This window comes from Oncorhynchus kisutch, linkage group LG16 (assembly GCF_002021735.2).
Source record: "Oncorhynchus kisutch isolate 150728-3 linkage group LG16, Okis_V2, whole genome shotgun sequence".
NCBI lineage: Eukaryota > Metazoa > Chordata > Actinopteri > Salmoniformes > Salmonidae > Oncorhynchus > Oncorhynchus kisutch.
The window spans coordinates 171,727-188,207 of record NC_034189.2 but is presented as its reverse complement, the minus strand read 5'-3'; the positions used below and the strand labels follow the sequence as shown (position 1 = coordinate 188,207).

Below are 16,481 nucleotides of genomic sequence, written 5' to 3'. Positions count from 1 at the left end.
TGTGTGGGCTAATTACAGATGGATTGATGTTTAAAGTTAGTGAGGGAAATGTAAGTCTCCAGCTTCAGTGATTTAAAAAAAAATTATTATTATTTTATTTTTTTGTGCAATTTGCAATTTCTTCCAGTCACTGGCAGCAGAGAACTGGAAGGAAAGGCGGCCAAAGGAGTTGTTATCGTGACCAGTGAGCTGAGATAAGGTAGAGCTTTACCTAGCATAGACTTGTAGATGACCTGGAGCCAGTGGGTCTGGCGACGAATATGTAGCGAGGGCCAGCCGACTAGAGCATACAGGTCACAGTGGTGGGTGGTATAAGGTGCTTTGGTAACAAAACGGATGGCACTGTGATAGACTGCATTCAATTTGCTGAGTAGAGTATTGGAAGCTAATTTTTAGATGACATCGCCGAAGTCGAGGATCGGTAGGATAGTCAGTTTTACTAGGGTAAGTTTGGCGGCGTGAGTGAAGGAGGCTTTGTTGTGAAATAGAAAGCCGATTCTAGATTTGATTTTGGATTGGAGATGCTTAATGTGAGTCTGGAAGGAGAGTTTACAGTCTAGTCAGACACCTAGGTATTTGGAGTTGTCTGTGTATTCTAGGTCAGAACCGTCCAGACTAGTGATGCTAGTCGGGTGGGCGGGTGCGGGTAGCGAACAGTTGAAAAGCATGCATTTGGTTGTTGGAGACCACGAAAGGAGTGTTGTATGGCATTGAAGCTTGTTTGGAGGTTAGTTAACACAATGGCCAAAGAAGGGCCAGATGTATACAGAATGGTGTTGTCTCAGTAGAGGTGGATCAGGGAATCACCCGCAGCAAGAGCGGCATCGTTGATATATACAGAGAAAATAGTAGGCCTGAGAATTGAACCCTGTGGTACCCCCATAGAGACTGCCAGAGGTCCGGACAACAGGTCCTCCGATTTTACACACTGAACTCTGTCTGAGAAGTAGTTGGTGAACCAGGTGAGGCAGTCATTTGAGAAACCAAGGCTATTGAGTCTGCCAATAAGAATACGGTGGTTGACAAAGTCGAAAGCCTTGGCCAGGTCGATGAAGACGGCTGCACAGTACTGTCTTTTATTGATGTCGGTTACGATATCGTTTAGTGCCTTGAGTGTGGCTGAGGTCCACCCATGACCAGCTCGGAAACCGGATTGCACAGCGGAGAAGGTACGGTGGGATTCGAAATGGTCAGTGATCTGTTTATTAACTTGGCTTTCAAAGACCTTAGAAAGGCAGGGCAGGATGGATGTAGGTCTGTAACAGTTTGGGTCTAGAGTGTCACCCCCTTTGAAGAGGGGGATGACCGCGGCTGCTTTCCAATCTTTAGGGATCTCGGAAGAAAGGAAAAATAGGTTGAACAGACTGGTAATAGGGGTTGCAACAATGGTGGCAGATAATTTTAGAAAGAGAGGGTCCAGATTGTCGAGCCCAGCTGATTTGTAGGGGCCCAGCTGATTTGTAGGGGTCCAGGTTTTGCAGCTCTTTCAGCACATCAGCTATCTGGATTTGGGTGAAGGAGAGGCTGGGGAGGCTCGGGCAAGTAGCTGTGAGGGGGATGGAGCTTTTGGCCGGGGTTGGGTTAGCCAGGAGGAAAGCATGGCCAGCCGTCGAGAAATACTTATTGAAATGGTCCATTAACATGGATTTATCGGTGGTGACCGTGTCGCCTAGCATCAATGCAGTGGGCAGCTGGGCGGAGGTGCTCTTGTTCTCCATGGACTTTACAGTGTCCCAAAACTTTTTGGAGTTTGAGCTACAGGCTGCAAATTTCTGTTTGAAAAAGCTAGCCTTTGCATTCCTGACTGACTGTGTGTATTGGTTCCTGACTTCCCTGAACAGTTGCATATCGCAGGGACTATTCGATGCTATTGCCATCCGCCACAGGATGTTTTTGTGCTGGTCAAGGGCAGTCGGGTCAGGAGTGAACCAAGGGCTATATTTGTTCTTTGTTCTACATTTTTTGAAAGGGGCATGCTTATTTAAGATGGTGAGGAAAGCACTTTTAAAGAACGACCAGGCATCCTCGACTGACGGGATGAGGTCAATATCCTTCCAGGATACCTGGGCCAGGTCAATTAGAAAGGCCTGCTCGCAGAAGTGTTTTATGGAGCGTTTGACAGTGATGAGGGGTGGTCGCTTGACCGCGGACCCATAGCAGATGCAGGCAATGAGGCAGTGATCGCTGGGATCCTGATTAAAAACAGCAGAGGTGTATTTGGAGGGCAAGTTGGTCAGGATGATATCTATAATATCTATGAGGGTGCCCATGTTTATGTAATTAGGGTTGTACCTGGTAGGTTCCTTGATAATTTGTGTGAGATTGAGGGCATCTAGCTTAGATTGTAGGACTGCTGGGGTGTTAAGCATATCCCATTTTAGGTAACCTTTAGGTAACCACTTTCTCCAAGGTGGCATAGCAGTTCAGACGTCTTTTGTCCTCGTCTTGTCGTGTCCTGTATATATATATATTTACAACTTTTTCACATACATTTTATTTTTATTTTCCATCAACTCATCTTCAAAACACTCTCCTGCAACCCGCCTCACCAATGTATATTTATAAAAAAGTATTATTTACCTCAGATCTGTAATCCTCCAAGAAGCTAGCCAGAAACTCCAGGAGGCTGGCCTGAAACTAGCCAGAAGCTAATCCAGAAGCTAGTTCAGAAGCTAGTTGGCTCCTTTACTGGCAAGTCGTTGGTGTTCAGCTAACCACGGTTTGTGGTCATCGGCTATCCTTTGGCTCGAAAGTCTATCGCCAGTTCTGTACGGCGCAGCGCGGCTCGGAGCGGAGCATACCGGACCAATTTTTCTCTCCATGTCCCTGGATTTCGACTGCTCTCTGGACATTCATGCCCGGATCTCACAGCTAGCTAGCTGCTATCCGTGTGACTATCGGCCTTCGTCGATTCCGGAGCAAACATCAATTGTTCCGGAGCTAGCAAGCTCCGTCAATCACTCCTGAGTTCCATCAATCGCACCTGGGCTGCAGTCGCCTATCCGGACCCGGTTTGCTGCCTTCGCGGAGCCCCACCGGGCCTTCACAACTGGACTGCCGACGTTATCTACCCGAAGGAGTTATTTGGCTGGCTCCTCCGTCGCAACGTTACCTGAACGCCCATCTGCGGCCTGCTAACCGTTAGCTGTCTTACCGGCTGCTATCTGAATAGACAATCGGACATTTAAAAAAAAAAAAATGTATTTAATTTTTTTTTTAAATTATTATTATGTTTTCTTCTTGGGCCTCTATAACTATATCTATTGTTTTGATTTTTGTTGTTGTGTGATTTGGATTGATCCCCTCTACCACACGGAACCCCACTAATCTACTGACGGAGCGCAGGAGGTGGCTAACAACAGACCTCCATCCTATGCTAGCTTGCTACCGATGCCCTGGCTAGCTGTCTAAATCACCAACCAACCTCTCCACTCACCGGACCCTTTTGATCACTCGACTAAGCATGCCTCTCCTTAATGTCAATATGTCTTGTCCTTTTCTGTTCTGGTTAGTGTTTATTGGCTTATTTCACTGTAGAGCCTCTAGTCCTGCTCACTATACCTTATCCAACCTATTAGTTCCACCACCCACACATGCAATGACATCTCCTGGTTTCAACGATGTTTCTAGAGACAATATCTCTCTCTTCATCACTCAATACCTAGGTTTACCTCCACTGTATTCACATCCTACCATACATTTGTCTGTACATTATACCTTGATGCTATTTTATCGCCCCCAGAAACCTCCTTTTACTCTGTTCCAGACGTTCTAGACGACCAATTCTCATAGCTTTTAGCCGTACCCTTATTCTACTCCTCCTATGTTCCTCTGGCGATGTAGAGGTGAATCCAGGCCCTGCAGTGCCTAGCTCCACTTCTATTCCCCAGGCGCTCTCTTTTGACGACTTCTGTAACCGTAATAGCCTTGGTTTCATGCATGTTAACATTAGAAGCCTCCTCCCTAAGTTTGTTCTATTCACTGCTTTAGCACACTCTGCCAACCCGGATGTTCTAGCTGTGTCTGAATCCTGGCTTAGGAAGACCACCAAAAATTCTGAAGTTTTAATTCCAAACTACAACATTTTCAGACAAGATAGAACTGCCAAAGGGGGCGGTGTTGCAATCTACTGCAAAGATAGCCTGCAGAGTTCTGTCCTACTATCCCGGTCTGTACCCAAACAATTTGAACTTCTACTTTTAAAAATCCACCTCTCTAAAAACAAGTCTCTCACCGTTGCCGCCTGCTATAGACCACCCTCTGCCCCCAGCTGTGCTCTGGACACCATATGTGAACTGATTGCCCCCCATCGATCTTCAGAGTTCGTGCTGCTAGGCGACCTAAACTGGAACATGCTTAACACCCCAGCCATCCTACAATCTAAACTTGATGCCCTCAATCTCACACAAATAATCAATGAACCTACCAGGTACCTCCCCAAAACCTTAAACATGGGCACCCTCATACATATCATCCTAACCAACTTCCCCTCTAAATACACCTCTGCTGTCTTCAACCAAGATCTCAGCGATCACTGCCTCATTGCCTGCATCCGTAATGGGTCAGCGGTCAAACGACCTCCACTCATCACTGTAAAACGCTCCCTGAAACACTTCTGCGAGCAGGCCTTTCTAATCGACCTGGCCGGGGTATCCTGGAAGGATATTGATCTCATCCCGTCAGTAGAGGATGCCTGGATATTTTTTTTAAATGCCTTCCTAACCATCTTAAATAAACATGCCCCATTTAAGAAATTTAGAACCAGGAACAGATATAGCCCTTGGTTCTCCCCAGACCTGACTGCCCTTAACCAACACAAAAACATCCTATGGCGTTCTGCATTAGCATCGAACAGCCCCCGTGATATGCAGCTGTTCAGGGAAGCTAGAAATCATTATACACAGGCAGTTAGAAAAGCCAAGGCTAGCTTTTTCAAGCAGAAATTTGCTTCCTGCAACACTAACTCAAAAAAGTTCTGGGACACTGTAAAGTCCATGGAGAATAAGAACACCTCCTCCCAGCTGCCCACTGCACTGAAGATAGGAAACACTGTCACCACTGATAAATCCACCATAATTGAGAATTTCAATAAGCATTTTTCTACGGCTGGCCATGCTTTCCACCTGGCTACTCCTACCCCGGACAACAGCACTGCACCCCCAACAGCAACTCGCCCAAGCCTTCCCCATTTCTCCTTCTCCCAAATCCATTCAGCTGATGTTCTGAAAGAGCTGCAAAATCTGGACCCCTACAAATCAGCCGGGCTAGACAATCTGGACCCTTTCTTTCTAAAATTATCTGCCGAAATTGTTGCCACCCCTATTACTAGCCTGTTCAACCTCTCTTTCGTGTCGTCTGAGATTCCCAAAGATTGGAAAGCAGCTGCGGTCATCCCCCTCTTCAAAGGGGGGGACACTCTTGACCCAAACTGCTACAGACCTATATCTATCCTACCGTGCCTTTCTAAGGTCTTCGAAAGCCAAGTCAACAAACAGATTACCGACCATTTCGAATCTCACCATACCTTCTCTGCTATGCAATCCGGTTTCAGAGCTGGTCATGGGTGCACCTCAGCCACGCTCAAGGTCCTAAACGATATCTTAACCGCCATCGATAAGAAACATTACTGTGCAGCCGTATTCATTGATCTGGCCAAGGCTTTCGACTCTGTCAATCACCATATCCTCATCGGCAGACTCGACAGCCTTGGTTTCTCAAATGATTGCCTCGCCTGGTTCACCAACTACTTCTCTGATAGAGTTCAGTGTGTCAAATCGGAGGGTCTGCTGTCCGGACCTCTGGCAGTCTCTATGGGGGTGCCACAGGGTTCAATTCTTGGACCGACTCTCTTCTCTGTATACATCAATGAGGTCGCTCTTGCTGCTGGTGAGTCCCTGATCCACCTCTACGCAGACGACACCATTCTGTATACTTCCGGCCCTTCTTTGGACACTGTGTTAACAACCCTCCAGGCAAGCTTCAATGCCATACAACTCTCCTTCCGTGGCCTCCAATTGCTCTTAAATACAAGTAAAACTAAATGCATGCTCTTCAACCGATCGCTACCTGCACCTACCCGCCTGTCCAACATCACTACTCTGGACGGCTCTGACTTAGAATACGTGGACAACTACAAATACTTAGGTGTCTGGTTAGACTGTAAACTCTCCTTCAGACCCATATCAAACATCTCCAATCCAAAGTTAAATCTAGAATTGGCTTCCTATTTCGCAACAAAGCATCCTTCACTCATGCTGCCAAACATACCCTTGTAAAACTGACCATCCTACCAATCCTCGACTTTGGCGATGTCATTTACAAAATAGCCTCCAATACCCTACTCAACAAATTGGATGCAGTCTATCACAGTGCAATCCGTTTTATCAACAAAGCCCCATATACTACCCACCATTGCGACCTGTACGCTCTCGTTGGCTGGCCCTCGCTTCATACTCGTCGCCAAACCCACTGGCTCCATGTCATCTACAAGACCCTGCTATGTAAAGTCCCCCCTTATCTCAGCTCGCTGGTCACCATAGCATCTCCCACCTGTAGCACACGCTCCAGCAGGTATATCTCTCTAGTCACCCCCAAAACCAATTCTTTCTTTGGCCGCCTCTCCTTCCAGTTCTCTGCTGCCAATGACTGGAACGAACTACAAAAATCTCTGAAACTGGAAACACTTATCTCCCTCACTAGCTTTAAGCACCAACTGTCAGAGCAGCTCACAGATTACTGCACCTGTACATAGCCCACCTATAATTTAGCCCAAACAACTACCTCTTTCCCAACTGTATTTCATTTTAATTTATTTATTTATTTTGCTCCTTTGCACCCCATTATTTTTTATTTCTACTTTGCACATTCTTCCATTGCAAAACTACCATTCCAGTATTTTACTTGCTATATTGTATTTACTTTGCCATCATGGCCTTTTTTGCCTTTACCTCCCTTCTCACCTCATTTGCTCACATTGTATATAGACTTGTTTATACTGCATTATTGACTGTATGTTTGTTTTTACTCCATGTGTAACTCTGTGTCGTTTTATCTGTCGAACTGCTTTGCTTTATCTTGGCCAGGTCGCAATTGTAAATGAGAACTTGTTCTCAACTTGCCTACCTGGTTAAATAAAGGTAAAATAAAAATAAATAAAAAAAAACCTAACAGAACGAACTCTGAAGATCGATGAGGGGCAATCAATTCACATATGGTGTCCAGGGCACAGCTGGGAGCTGAGGGGGGTCGGTAGCAGGTGGCAACAGTGAGAGACTTATTTCTGGAGAGATTCATTTTTAAAATGAGAAGTTCAAACTGTTTGTGCATAGACCTGGAAAGAACTTTGCAAGCTATCTCTGCAGTAGATTGCAACTCCTCCCCCTTTGGCAGTTCTATCTTGACGGAAAATCTTGTAGTTGAGTATTGACATCTCATAATTGTTGGTGGCCTTCTTAAGCCAGGATTCAGACACAGCAAGGAGATCGGGGTTGGCGGAGTGTGCTAAAACAGTGAGTAAAACAAACTTAGGGAGGAGGCTTCAGATGTTAACATGCATGAAACCAAGGCTTTTTCGATTACAGAAGTCAACAAATGAGAGTGCCTGGGGACACGCAGGGCCTGGGTTAGCCTCCACATCACCCGAGGAACAGAGGAGTAGGATGAAGGTACGGCTAAAGGCTAGCAAAACTGATCGTTTAGTGCGTTGGGGACAGAGAATAAAATTTGCAGATTTCTGGGTGTGGTAGAATGGATTCAGGGCATAATGTGCAGACAAGGGTATGGTGGGGTGGGGTGCAGGTACAGTGGAGGTAAGCCCAGGCACTGAGTGATGATAATAGAGGTTGCATCTCTGGGAATGCTGGTTCTACTAGGTGAGGTCACCGCATGTGTGGGAGATGGGACACAAGAGTTATCTCAGGCATGTACAGTGGGACTAGGGGCTCCGCAGTAAACTAAAACGATGTATACTGTTGCTTAAGATACTTATTAAGGCATATTGACATTTGAGAGAGACATAAAGCGAGGTATAAAACAACCACAGGTGTTGATTTGGAGAGCTAGCTAAGTCAACAATGGGTAAGACAACAACAGCTAATCAGCTAAGTCAACAACAACAGGTAAAATGGTGATGAATGGGCAGAGAGGGTCGGTTAACTACACACAGGTAAAATGGCGATGAATGGACAGAGCGGGTCGGTTAACTACACACAGGTAAAATGGCGATGAATGGACAGAAAGGGTCGGTTAACGACACACAGGTAAAATAGCGATAAATGGACAGAGCGGGTCGGTTAACTACACTTAGGGCCTGAGTTGGAGGCTGGGGCCGACAGATACACAAAAACAAAGTGAAGTACCGTGATAAATGAACAGTCCAGCAGGCATCAGCTATGTGGCCAACAGAAGGAACAGGGGGCAGCTACAGTGCCTTGCGAAAGTATTCGGCCCCCTTGAACTTTGCGACCTTTTGCCACATTTCAGGCTTCAAAGTTCAAGGGGGCCGAATACTTTCGCAAGGCACTGTATATAAGGAACAGGGGGCAGCTATATAAGGTACAGGGGGCAGCTATAGAAGGAACAGGGGGCAGCTATAGAAGGAACAGGGGCAGCAATAGAAGGAACAGGGGGCAGCAATAGAAGGAACAGGGGGCAGCTATAGAAGGAACAGGGGGCAGCTATAGAAGGAACAGGGGGCAGCTATAGAAGGAACAGGGGGCAGCTATAGAAGGAACAGGGGGCAGCTATAGAAGGAACAGGGGGCAGCTATAGAAGGAACAGGGGGCAGCTATAGAAGGAACAGGGGGCAGCTATAGAAGGAACAGGGGGCAGCAATAGAAGGAACAGGGGGCAGCAATAGAAGGAACAGGGGGCAGCAATAGAAGGAACAGGGGGCAGCAATAGAAGGAACAGGGGGCAGCAATAGAAGGAACAGGGGGCAGCAATAGAAGGAACAGGGGGCAGCTATAGAAGGAACAGGGGGCAGCAATTCCTGCAGCAATAGAAGGAACAGGGGGCAGCTATAGAAGGAACAGGGGGCAGCTATAGAAGGAACAGGGGGCAGCAATTCCTGCAGCAATAGAAGGAACAGGGGGCAGCAATAGAAGGAACAGGGGGCAGCTATAGAAGGAACAGGGGGCAGCTATAGAAGGAACAGGGGGCAGCTATAGAAGGAACAGGGGGGCAGCTATAGAAGGAACAGGGGGCAGCTATAGAAGGAACAGGGGGCAGCAATAGAAGGAACAGGGGGCAGCAATAGAAGGAACAGGGGGCAGCAATAGAAGGAACAGGGGGCAGCAATAGAAGGAACAGGGGGCAGCAATAGAAGGAACAGGGGGCAGCAATAGAAGGAACAGGGGGCAGCAATAGAAGGAACAGGGGGCAGCAATAGAAGGAACAGGGGGCAGCAATAGAAGGAACAGGGGGCAGCAATAGAAGGAACAGGGGGCAGCAATAGAAGGAACAGGGGGCAGCAATAGAAGGAACAGGGGCAGCAATAGAAGGAACAGGGGGCAGCAATAGAAGGAACTGGGGGCAGCTATAGAAGGTACAGGGGGCAGCTATAGAAGGTACAGGGGGCAGCTATAGAAGGTACAGGGGGCAGCTATAGAAGGTACAGGGGGCAGCTATAGAAGGAACAGGGGGCAGCTATAGAAGGAACAGGGGGCAGCTATAGAAGGAACAGGGGGCAGCTATAGAAGGAACAGGGGGCAGCTATAGAAGGAACAGGGGGCAGCTATAGAAGGAACAGGGGGCAGCTATAGAAGGAACAGGGGGCAGCTATAGAAGGAACAGGGGGCAGCTATAGAAGGAACAGGGGGCAGCTATAGAAGGAACAGGGGGCAGCAATATAAGGAACAGGGGGCAGCAATATAAGGAACAGGGGGCAGCTATAGAAGGTACAGGGGGCAGCTATAGAAGGTACAGGGGGCAGCTATAGAAGGAACAGGGAAGCAGCTAGGTAGGCGTTGCTACACTAGCACGCGGGAGACACTGCATTTAAAGTTAGCAATCCGGGGTAAGGAGAAGCACCTGCTCCGTCGTCTGGGAAAGGTCGTTGAAGGCACAGCGGATGGAATTACGTCTGCAGACCAGTCGTGGTGGTACGGCGGGGTGCCGTGTCGACGAAGGGGCAGGGCAAGATGGCGAAAGAGTTATTGTAGTTTTGGGAATTTTGTTTGCTAGCCGGGAGATGCGCCTGGCTCTGGTGCCTGAGCAGAGGGTAAAGGCCACTAGCAGTGACTAACAATGATTAAATAGCTAGTAACTTAGCTAATTAGCTGGCTACCTTCTGATGAAAGTTTTGGCTATAGGGTCTAACAAAAAATTGCGGATCCGTGTCACATTGAGTGAGGCTGGTTACCGGAAGGTATATTTAATTTAAAAATGGAAAAAGAGATTGAAAAATAAATGTGAATATTAATATATACAAAAAAAAGACAAAGTAAACGAGAGGACAACAAACCACGTCTGCACTGCTACACCATCTTGGAAGCATGATTAAAAGACAGGTTCATACAGATGGAGAACATGAGATGTTATGGAGTCCCCTGATTAAAAGACAGGTTCACCGTCTGCCCTCTCTTGTCTCCTCCTGTCTGGTACAGGTACCCCCACCACACTCCCCTCTCTCCCTGGTCTGTCTCCTCCTGTCTGGTACAGGTACCCCCACCACACTCCCCTCTCTCCCTGGTCTGTCTCCCCCTGTCTGGTACAGCTACCTCCACCACACTCACCCCTCTCTGTTCACTGTCTGCCCTCTCCTGTCTCCTCCTGTCTGGTACAGGTACCGCCACCACACTCCCCTCTCTCCCTGGTCTGTCTCCCCCTGTCTGGTACAGCTACCTCCACCACACTCACCCCTCTCTGTTCACTGTCTGCCCTCTCCTGTCTCCTCCTGTCTGGTACAGGTACCCCCACCACACTCCCCTCTCTCCCTGGTCTGTCTCCCCCTGTCTGGTACAGCTACCTCCACCACACTCACCCCTCTCTGTTTACTGTCTGCCCTCTCCTGTCTCCTCCTGTCTGGTACAGGTACCCCCACCACACTCCCCTCTCTCCCTGGTCTGTCTCCCCCTGTCTGGTACAGCTACCTCCACCACACTCACCCCTCTCTGTTCACTGTCTGCCCTCTCCTGTCTCCTCCTGTCTGGTACAGGTACCCCCACCACACTCCCCTCTCTCCCTGGTCTGTCTCCCCCTGTCTGGTACAGCTACCTCCACCACACTCACCCCTCTCTGTTTACTGTCTGCCCTCTCCTGTCTCCTCCTGTCTGGTACAGGTACCCCCACCACACTCCCCTCTCTCCCTGGTCTGTCTCCCCCTGTCTGGTACAGCTACCTCCACCACACTCACCCCTCTCTGTTCACTGTCTGCCCTCTCCTGTCTCCTCCTGTCTGGTACAGGTACCGCCACCACACTCCCCTCTCTCCCTGGTCTGTCTCCCCCTGTCTGGTACAGGTACCGCCACCACACTCCCCTCTCTCCCTGGTCTGTCTCCTCCTGTCTGGTACAGGTACCGCCACCACACTCACCCCTCTCTCCCTGGCCTGTCTCCCCCTGTCTGGTACAGGTACCGCCAGCACACTCACCCCTCTCTCCCTGACCTGTCTCCCCCTGTCTGGTACAGCTACCTCCTCACAGACACTGTTGGGGCGAGTGACTCTTACAGCCTCAAGTCGTTATATATTACATTTAGATATTTGCCTGATGAGTCCTGCATGTTTTGTTGACTACAAACTTTCTTTACCCAACCGTGGGACAGACTATATTTGTTCCCACACTGAGGACTCTGACTCTCTATTGGTTACACAGACTTTTGTCCTCCCATCCTATTCTAACCACCTCTCGCCGGCTTTGTGTTCATGTTACCTGATGAAATTGCTGTACAATATGATCTTGTTGCCATCTGATGCACATGCAGGTGTCATAAATCAGCACTGCAGAGCTCTCCCTGTCCTCTGCCGTTCCCTGATTGTATTACTGTTGATGATATCTGGAAATATGCATGTACACCCTGGCACATCTACTGTTGCTAGCCCCAATTCTGACTTGTGCTCTATCTGCTTCACTGATGGTTAAATAAAGGTAAAATAAAAAATTGAAAGTGTGGGTTCACAGCTCCAATCCAGATGTGTTGGTCATTACTGAGACGTGGTTCAGAAAGAGTGTTTTGTACACTGATGTTAACCTTTCTGGTTATAACCTTTTTTTGGCAACACAGATCTTCCAAAGGGACAATCTTTACCAAGGATCACCTTCAGTGCTCGGTTGTCTCCACCAAGTCTGTCCCCAAACTATTTGATTTGCTGGTTTTAAGCATTAAACTTTCAAATAGCTCTTTGTTTACTGTTGCTGGGTGCTATCGTCCTCCATCAGAACTGGCCTGTACCCTACCTGCCCTAAGCTTTCTCCTGGCCCCTTACACGAAGCCTGAATTTGTCCTGCTAGGTGACCTAAACTGGGACGGGCTTAAACTACCTGACCAAGTCCTAAGGCAATGGGACTCCCTAAATCTTTCTCAGATTATCACCAATCCCACAAGGTATGACTCCAAACACCCAGAAAAGGCTTCTCTCCTCTATGTTATCCTCACAAATAATCCTAATAGGTGTCAATCTGGTGTTTTCTGTAATTATCTTAGTGATTACTGTTTTACACACTGTGTTCGTAATGGCTGCTCAGTGAAACGACCTATCCTGATTTGTCATAGACGCTTGCTAAAAAACTGTAATGAGCAAGCCTTCCTTCATGACCTGGCCTCTGTAAATTGGTATAGTATCTAATGGATCAGGTTAGGACTGGTCCTAGATCAGTGGTTAGGTTAGTATCTAATGGTTCAGGTTAGGACTGGTCCTAGGTTAGTATCTAATGGATCAGGTTAGGGCTGGTCCTAGATCAGTGGTTAGGTTAGTATCTAATGGTTCAGGTTAGGACTGGTCCTAGATCAGTGGTTAGGTTAGTATCTAATGGTTCAGGTTAGGACTGGGGCAGGGTGATCTGGTCCTAGATCAGTGGTTATGGTTGTATAGTGTAACCCTCTAACCCTTACCCTCTAACCCTAGCACCATGTACCTCCCAGAGGTCAGATCCATCTCTACCACAGCACCATGCACCTCCCAGAGGTCAAATAGAGCTCTGTACCACAGCACCATGTACCTCCCAGGGGTCAAATAGAGCTCTGTACCACAGCACCATGCACCTCCCAGAGGTCAGATCCATCTCTGTACCACAGCACCATGCACCTCCCAGAGGTCAAATAGAGTTCTGTACCACAGTGCCATGCACCTCCCAGAGGTCAGATCCATCTCTACCACAGCACCATGCACCTCCCAGAGGTCAAATAGAGCTCTGTACCACAGCACCATGCACCTCGCAGAGTCTGTTGAATGCACTGAGACCACATCACCGCTGTGCTTCCAATGCAGACCATGCATTACCTTTGTCTCTGTAGTGAAGCTGGGGTCACCTTGTTAGGGGACAGGGGTATGTGTGGGTGAGAATGGACACATATATATATACACACACACACACACACACACACACACACACACACACACACACACACATTTGCTCTCTGCTCTCCTTTATCAAACATGTGACCTTATTTTCCTCCCCCCAGCGAGTAACTGACCAATAACATGTCTGCCCTCTTTCCCCCCCCCTCATCCCCCAGCCCAGTGTTGTCTAGCAGGGTATGTGTTGCTGTGCGTCTCTGATTGGTGGGTTCTGGCGGCGCTGTATGCTGGTTGGCTGTATCTTGACAGGGACACACCCACCAGCGGGGGTCGGAGGTCAGAGTGGCTTCGGAACTGGAGCGTCTGGAAACACTTCAGAGACTACTTCCCTCTAAATGTAAGACTGACCCCTAACAGGCCTTCTACATGGGCCGTAACTTTTGCAGAGTGTGAGACGCTCCCATTCATTTCAATGAATCCTGTGTTTAAGCAATACTGCTCTGCAAGAGGCTCATGCTGCTCTGTCCAAACTTCCTTCCTTTTCCCCCCATCTCTCTTAATTCAAATGGCTTTCTCTCTTTCTCATTTCAATGGGCTTTCTCCATCTCTCTCTCCCTCTCAATTCAATTCAAAGGGCTTCATCTCTCTCTCTCTCAATTCAAAGGGCTTTGTCGTTTTAAAAGAATATGGACATTTCAAATGTTATATTATTGGCTATGTCCAGTGTTGTAGCAATGTGCAAGTAGTTGAAGTATGAAAGGGAAATTAAATGAACAGATAAATATAGGTAGTACAGATGTGGCCAAAAGTTTTGAGAATGACACAAATATTAATTTCCACAAAGTCTGCTGCTTCAGTGTCTTCAGATATTTTTGTCAGATGTTACTATGGAATACTGAAGTATAATTACAAGCATTTCATAAGTGTCAAAGGCTTTTATTGACAATTACATGAAGTTGATGCAGAGTGTCAATATTTGCAGTGTTGACCCTTCTTTTTCAAGACCTCTGCAATCCGCCCTGGCATGCTATCAATTAACTTCTGGGCCACATCCTGACTGATGGCAGCCCATTCTTGCATAATCAATGCTTGGAGTTTGTCAGAATTTGTGGCTTTTTGTTTGTCCACCCGCCTCTTGAGGATTGACCACAAGTTCTCAATGGGATTAAGGTCTGGGGAGTTTCCTGGCCATGGACCTGAAATATCAATGTTTTGTTCCCCGAGCCACTTAGTTATCACTTGCCTTATGACAAGGTGCGCCATCATGCTGGAAAAGGCCTTGTTCGTCACCAAACTCTTCCTGGGTGGTTGTGAGAAGTTGCTCTCGGAGGATGTGTTGGTACCATTCTTTATTCATGGCTGTGTTCTTAGGCAAATTGTGAGTGAGCCCACTCCCTTGGCTGAGAAGCAACCCCACACATGAATGGTCTCAGGATGCTTTACTGTTGGCATGACACAGGACTGATGGTAGCTCTCACCTTGTCTTCTCCGGACAAGCTTTTTTCAGGATGCCCCAAACAATCGGAAAGGGGATTCATCAGAGAAAATGACTTTACCCCAGTCCTCAGCAGTCCAATCCCTGTACCTTTTGCAGAATATCAGTCTGTCCATGATGTTTTTCCTGGAGAGAAGTGGCTTCTTTGCTGCCCTTCTTGACACCAGGCCATCCTCCAAAATTATTCGCCTCGCTGTGCGTGCAGATGCACTCACACCTGCTGCCATTCCTGAGCAAGCTCTGTACTGGTGGTGCCCCGATCCCGCAACTGAATCAACTTAAGGCAACGGTCCTAGCGCTTGCACCACCCTCCTTTTTATTTATTTGACCTTTATTTAACTAGGCAAGTCAGTTAAGAACAAATTCTTATTTTCAATAACGGCCTAGGAACAGTGGGTTAACTGCCTGTTCAGGTGCAGAACGACAGATTTGTACCTTGTCAGCTTGGGGATTTGAACTTGCAACCTTCCAGTTACTAGTCCAACGCTCTAACCACTAGGCTACCATGCCGCCCCTTTTGAAGCTTCCAGTCTGTTATTTGAACTCAATCCGCATGACAGAGTGATCTCCAGCCTTGTCCTTGTCAACACTCACACCTGTGTTAACGAGAGAATCACTGACATGTCAGCTGGTCCTTTTGTGGCAGGGCTGAAATGCAGAGGAAATGTTTTTTGATTCAGTTAATTTGCATGGCAAAGATGGACTTTGAAATTAATTCCAATTTATCTGATCACCCTTCATAACATTCTGGAGTAAATGCAAATTGCCATCATACAAACTGATGCAGATATTTGTGTCATTCTCAAAACATTTGGCCACGACTGTATTTACAATGTTGTTTGTGCTCCACTGGTTGCCCTTTTGTCATGGCAACGGGCCACACATCATGCAACTGTGTTTGCACACTGGTATTTCACCCAGGAGGTATGGGAGTTTATCAGTTTGACTTATTTTCTAAATCTTTGTGTATCCGTGTAATCTGAGGGAAATATGTGTCTCTGATATGGTCATACATTTGGCAGAAGGTTAGGAAGTGCTTCTCAGTTTCCACCTCATTTTGTGGGCAGTGAACTCATAGGCAGACCTGGCTCTCAAGAGAAGACTGAGGTGGTGCCTCTCAATAGCAAGGTTATGCTCACTGAGTCTGTACATAGTCAGGTATGTTATCTCTGCTCTGCATTCATTATTTGGAGTTTTGCATTGTACACAGAGTATATTTTTGCAGAATTCTGCATACAGTCTCAATTGGGTGTTTTGTCCCAGTTTGTGGGATGGTGTTAGAGTTTAAGTATAGCCAATTGGAATTCGTGGTCTGTATATTTGATCATTTCATTGAGGATACCATCAACACCACAGGCCTTTCTGGGTTGGAGGGTTTTTAGTGGTCCTGTAGTTTATTCAATGTAATTGGAGAATGGTAGTCTGGTAGTCTTCAATAGTTGATTCTAACATTTGTATCATTTGTAGCATTTGATCATGTATATGTTTTTGTTGTTCTTTGTTATAGAGACAGATTGGTGGTTTACCCAGA

General features: G+C 47.2%; 1 protein-coding gene across 2 annotated transcripts in view; it reads left to right on the top strand.

Moving 5' to 3' along the window:
* The window catches only part of LOC109881315 (2-acylglycerol O-acyltransferase 1-like), a 39,075-nt gene that overhangs the window by 2,241 nt on the left and 20,353 nt on the right, over positions 1-16,481 (top strand). For both annotated transcript variants that reach the window (XM_031791488.1, XM_031791489.1), the window contains exon 3: positions 13,674-13,852. In XM_031791488.1, coding sequence (XP_031647348.1) covers positions 13,674-13,852 — 179 coding nt within the window. The remainder of the gene's footprint in view (positions 1-13,673; positions 13,853-16,481) is intronic.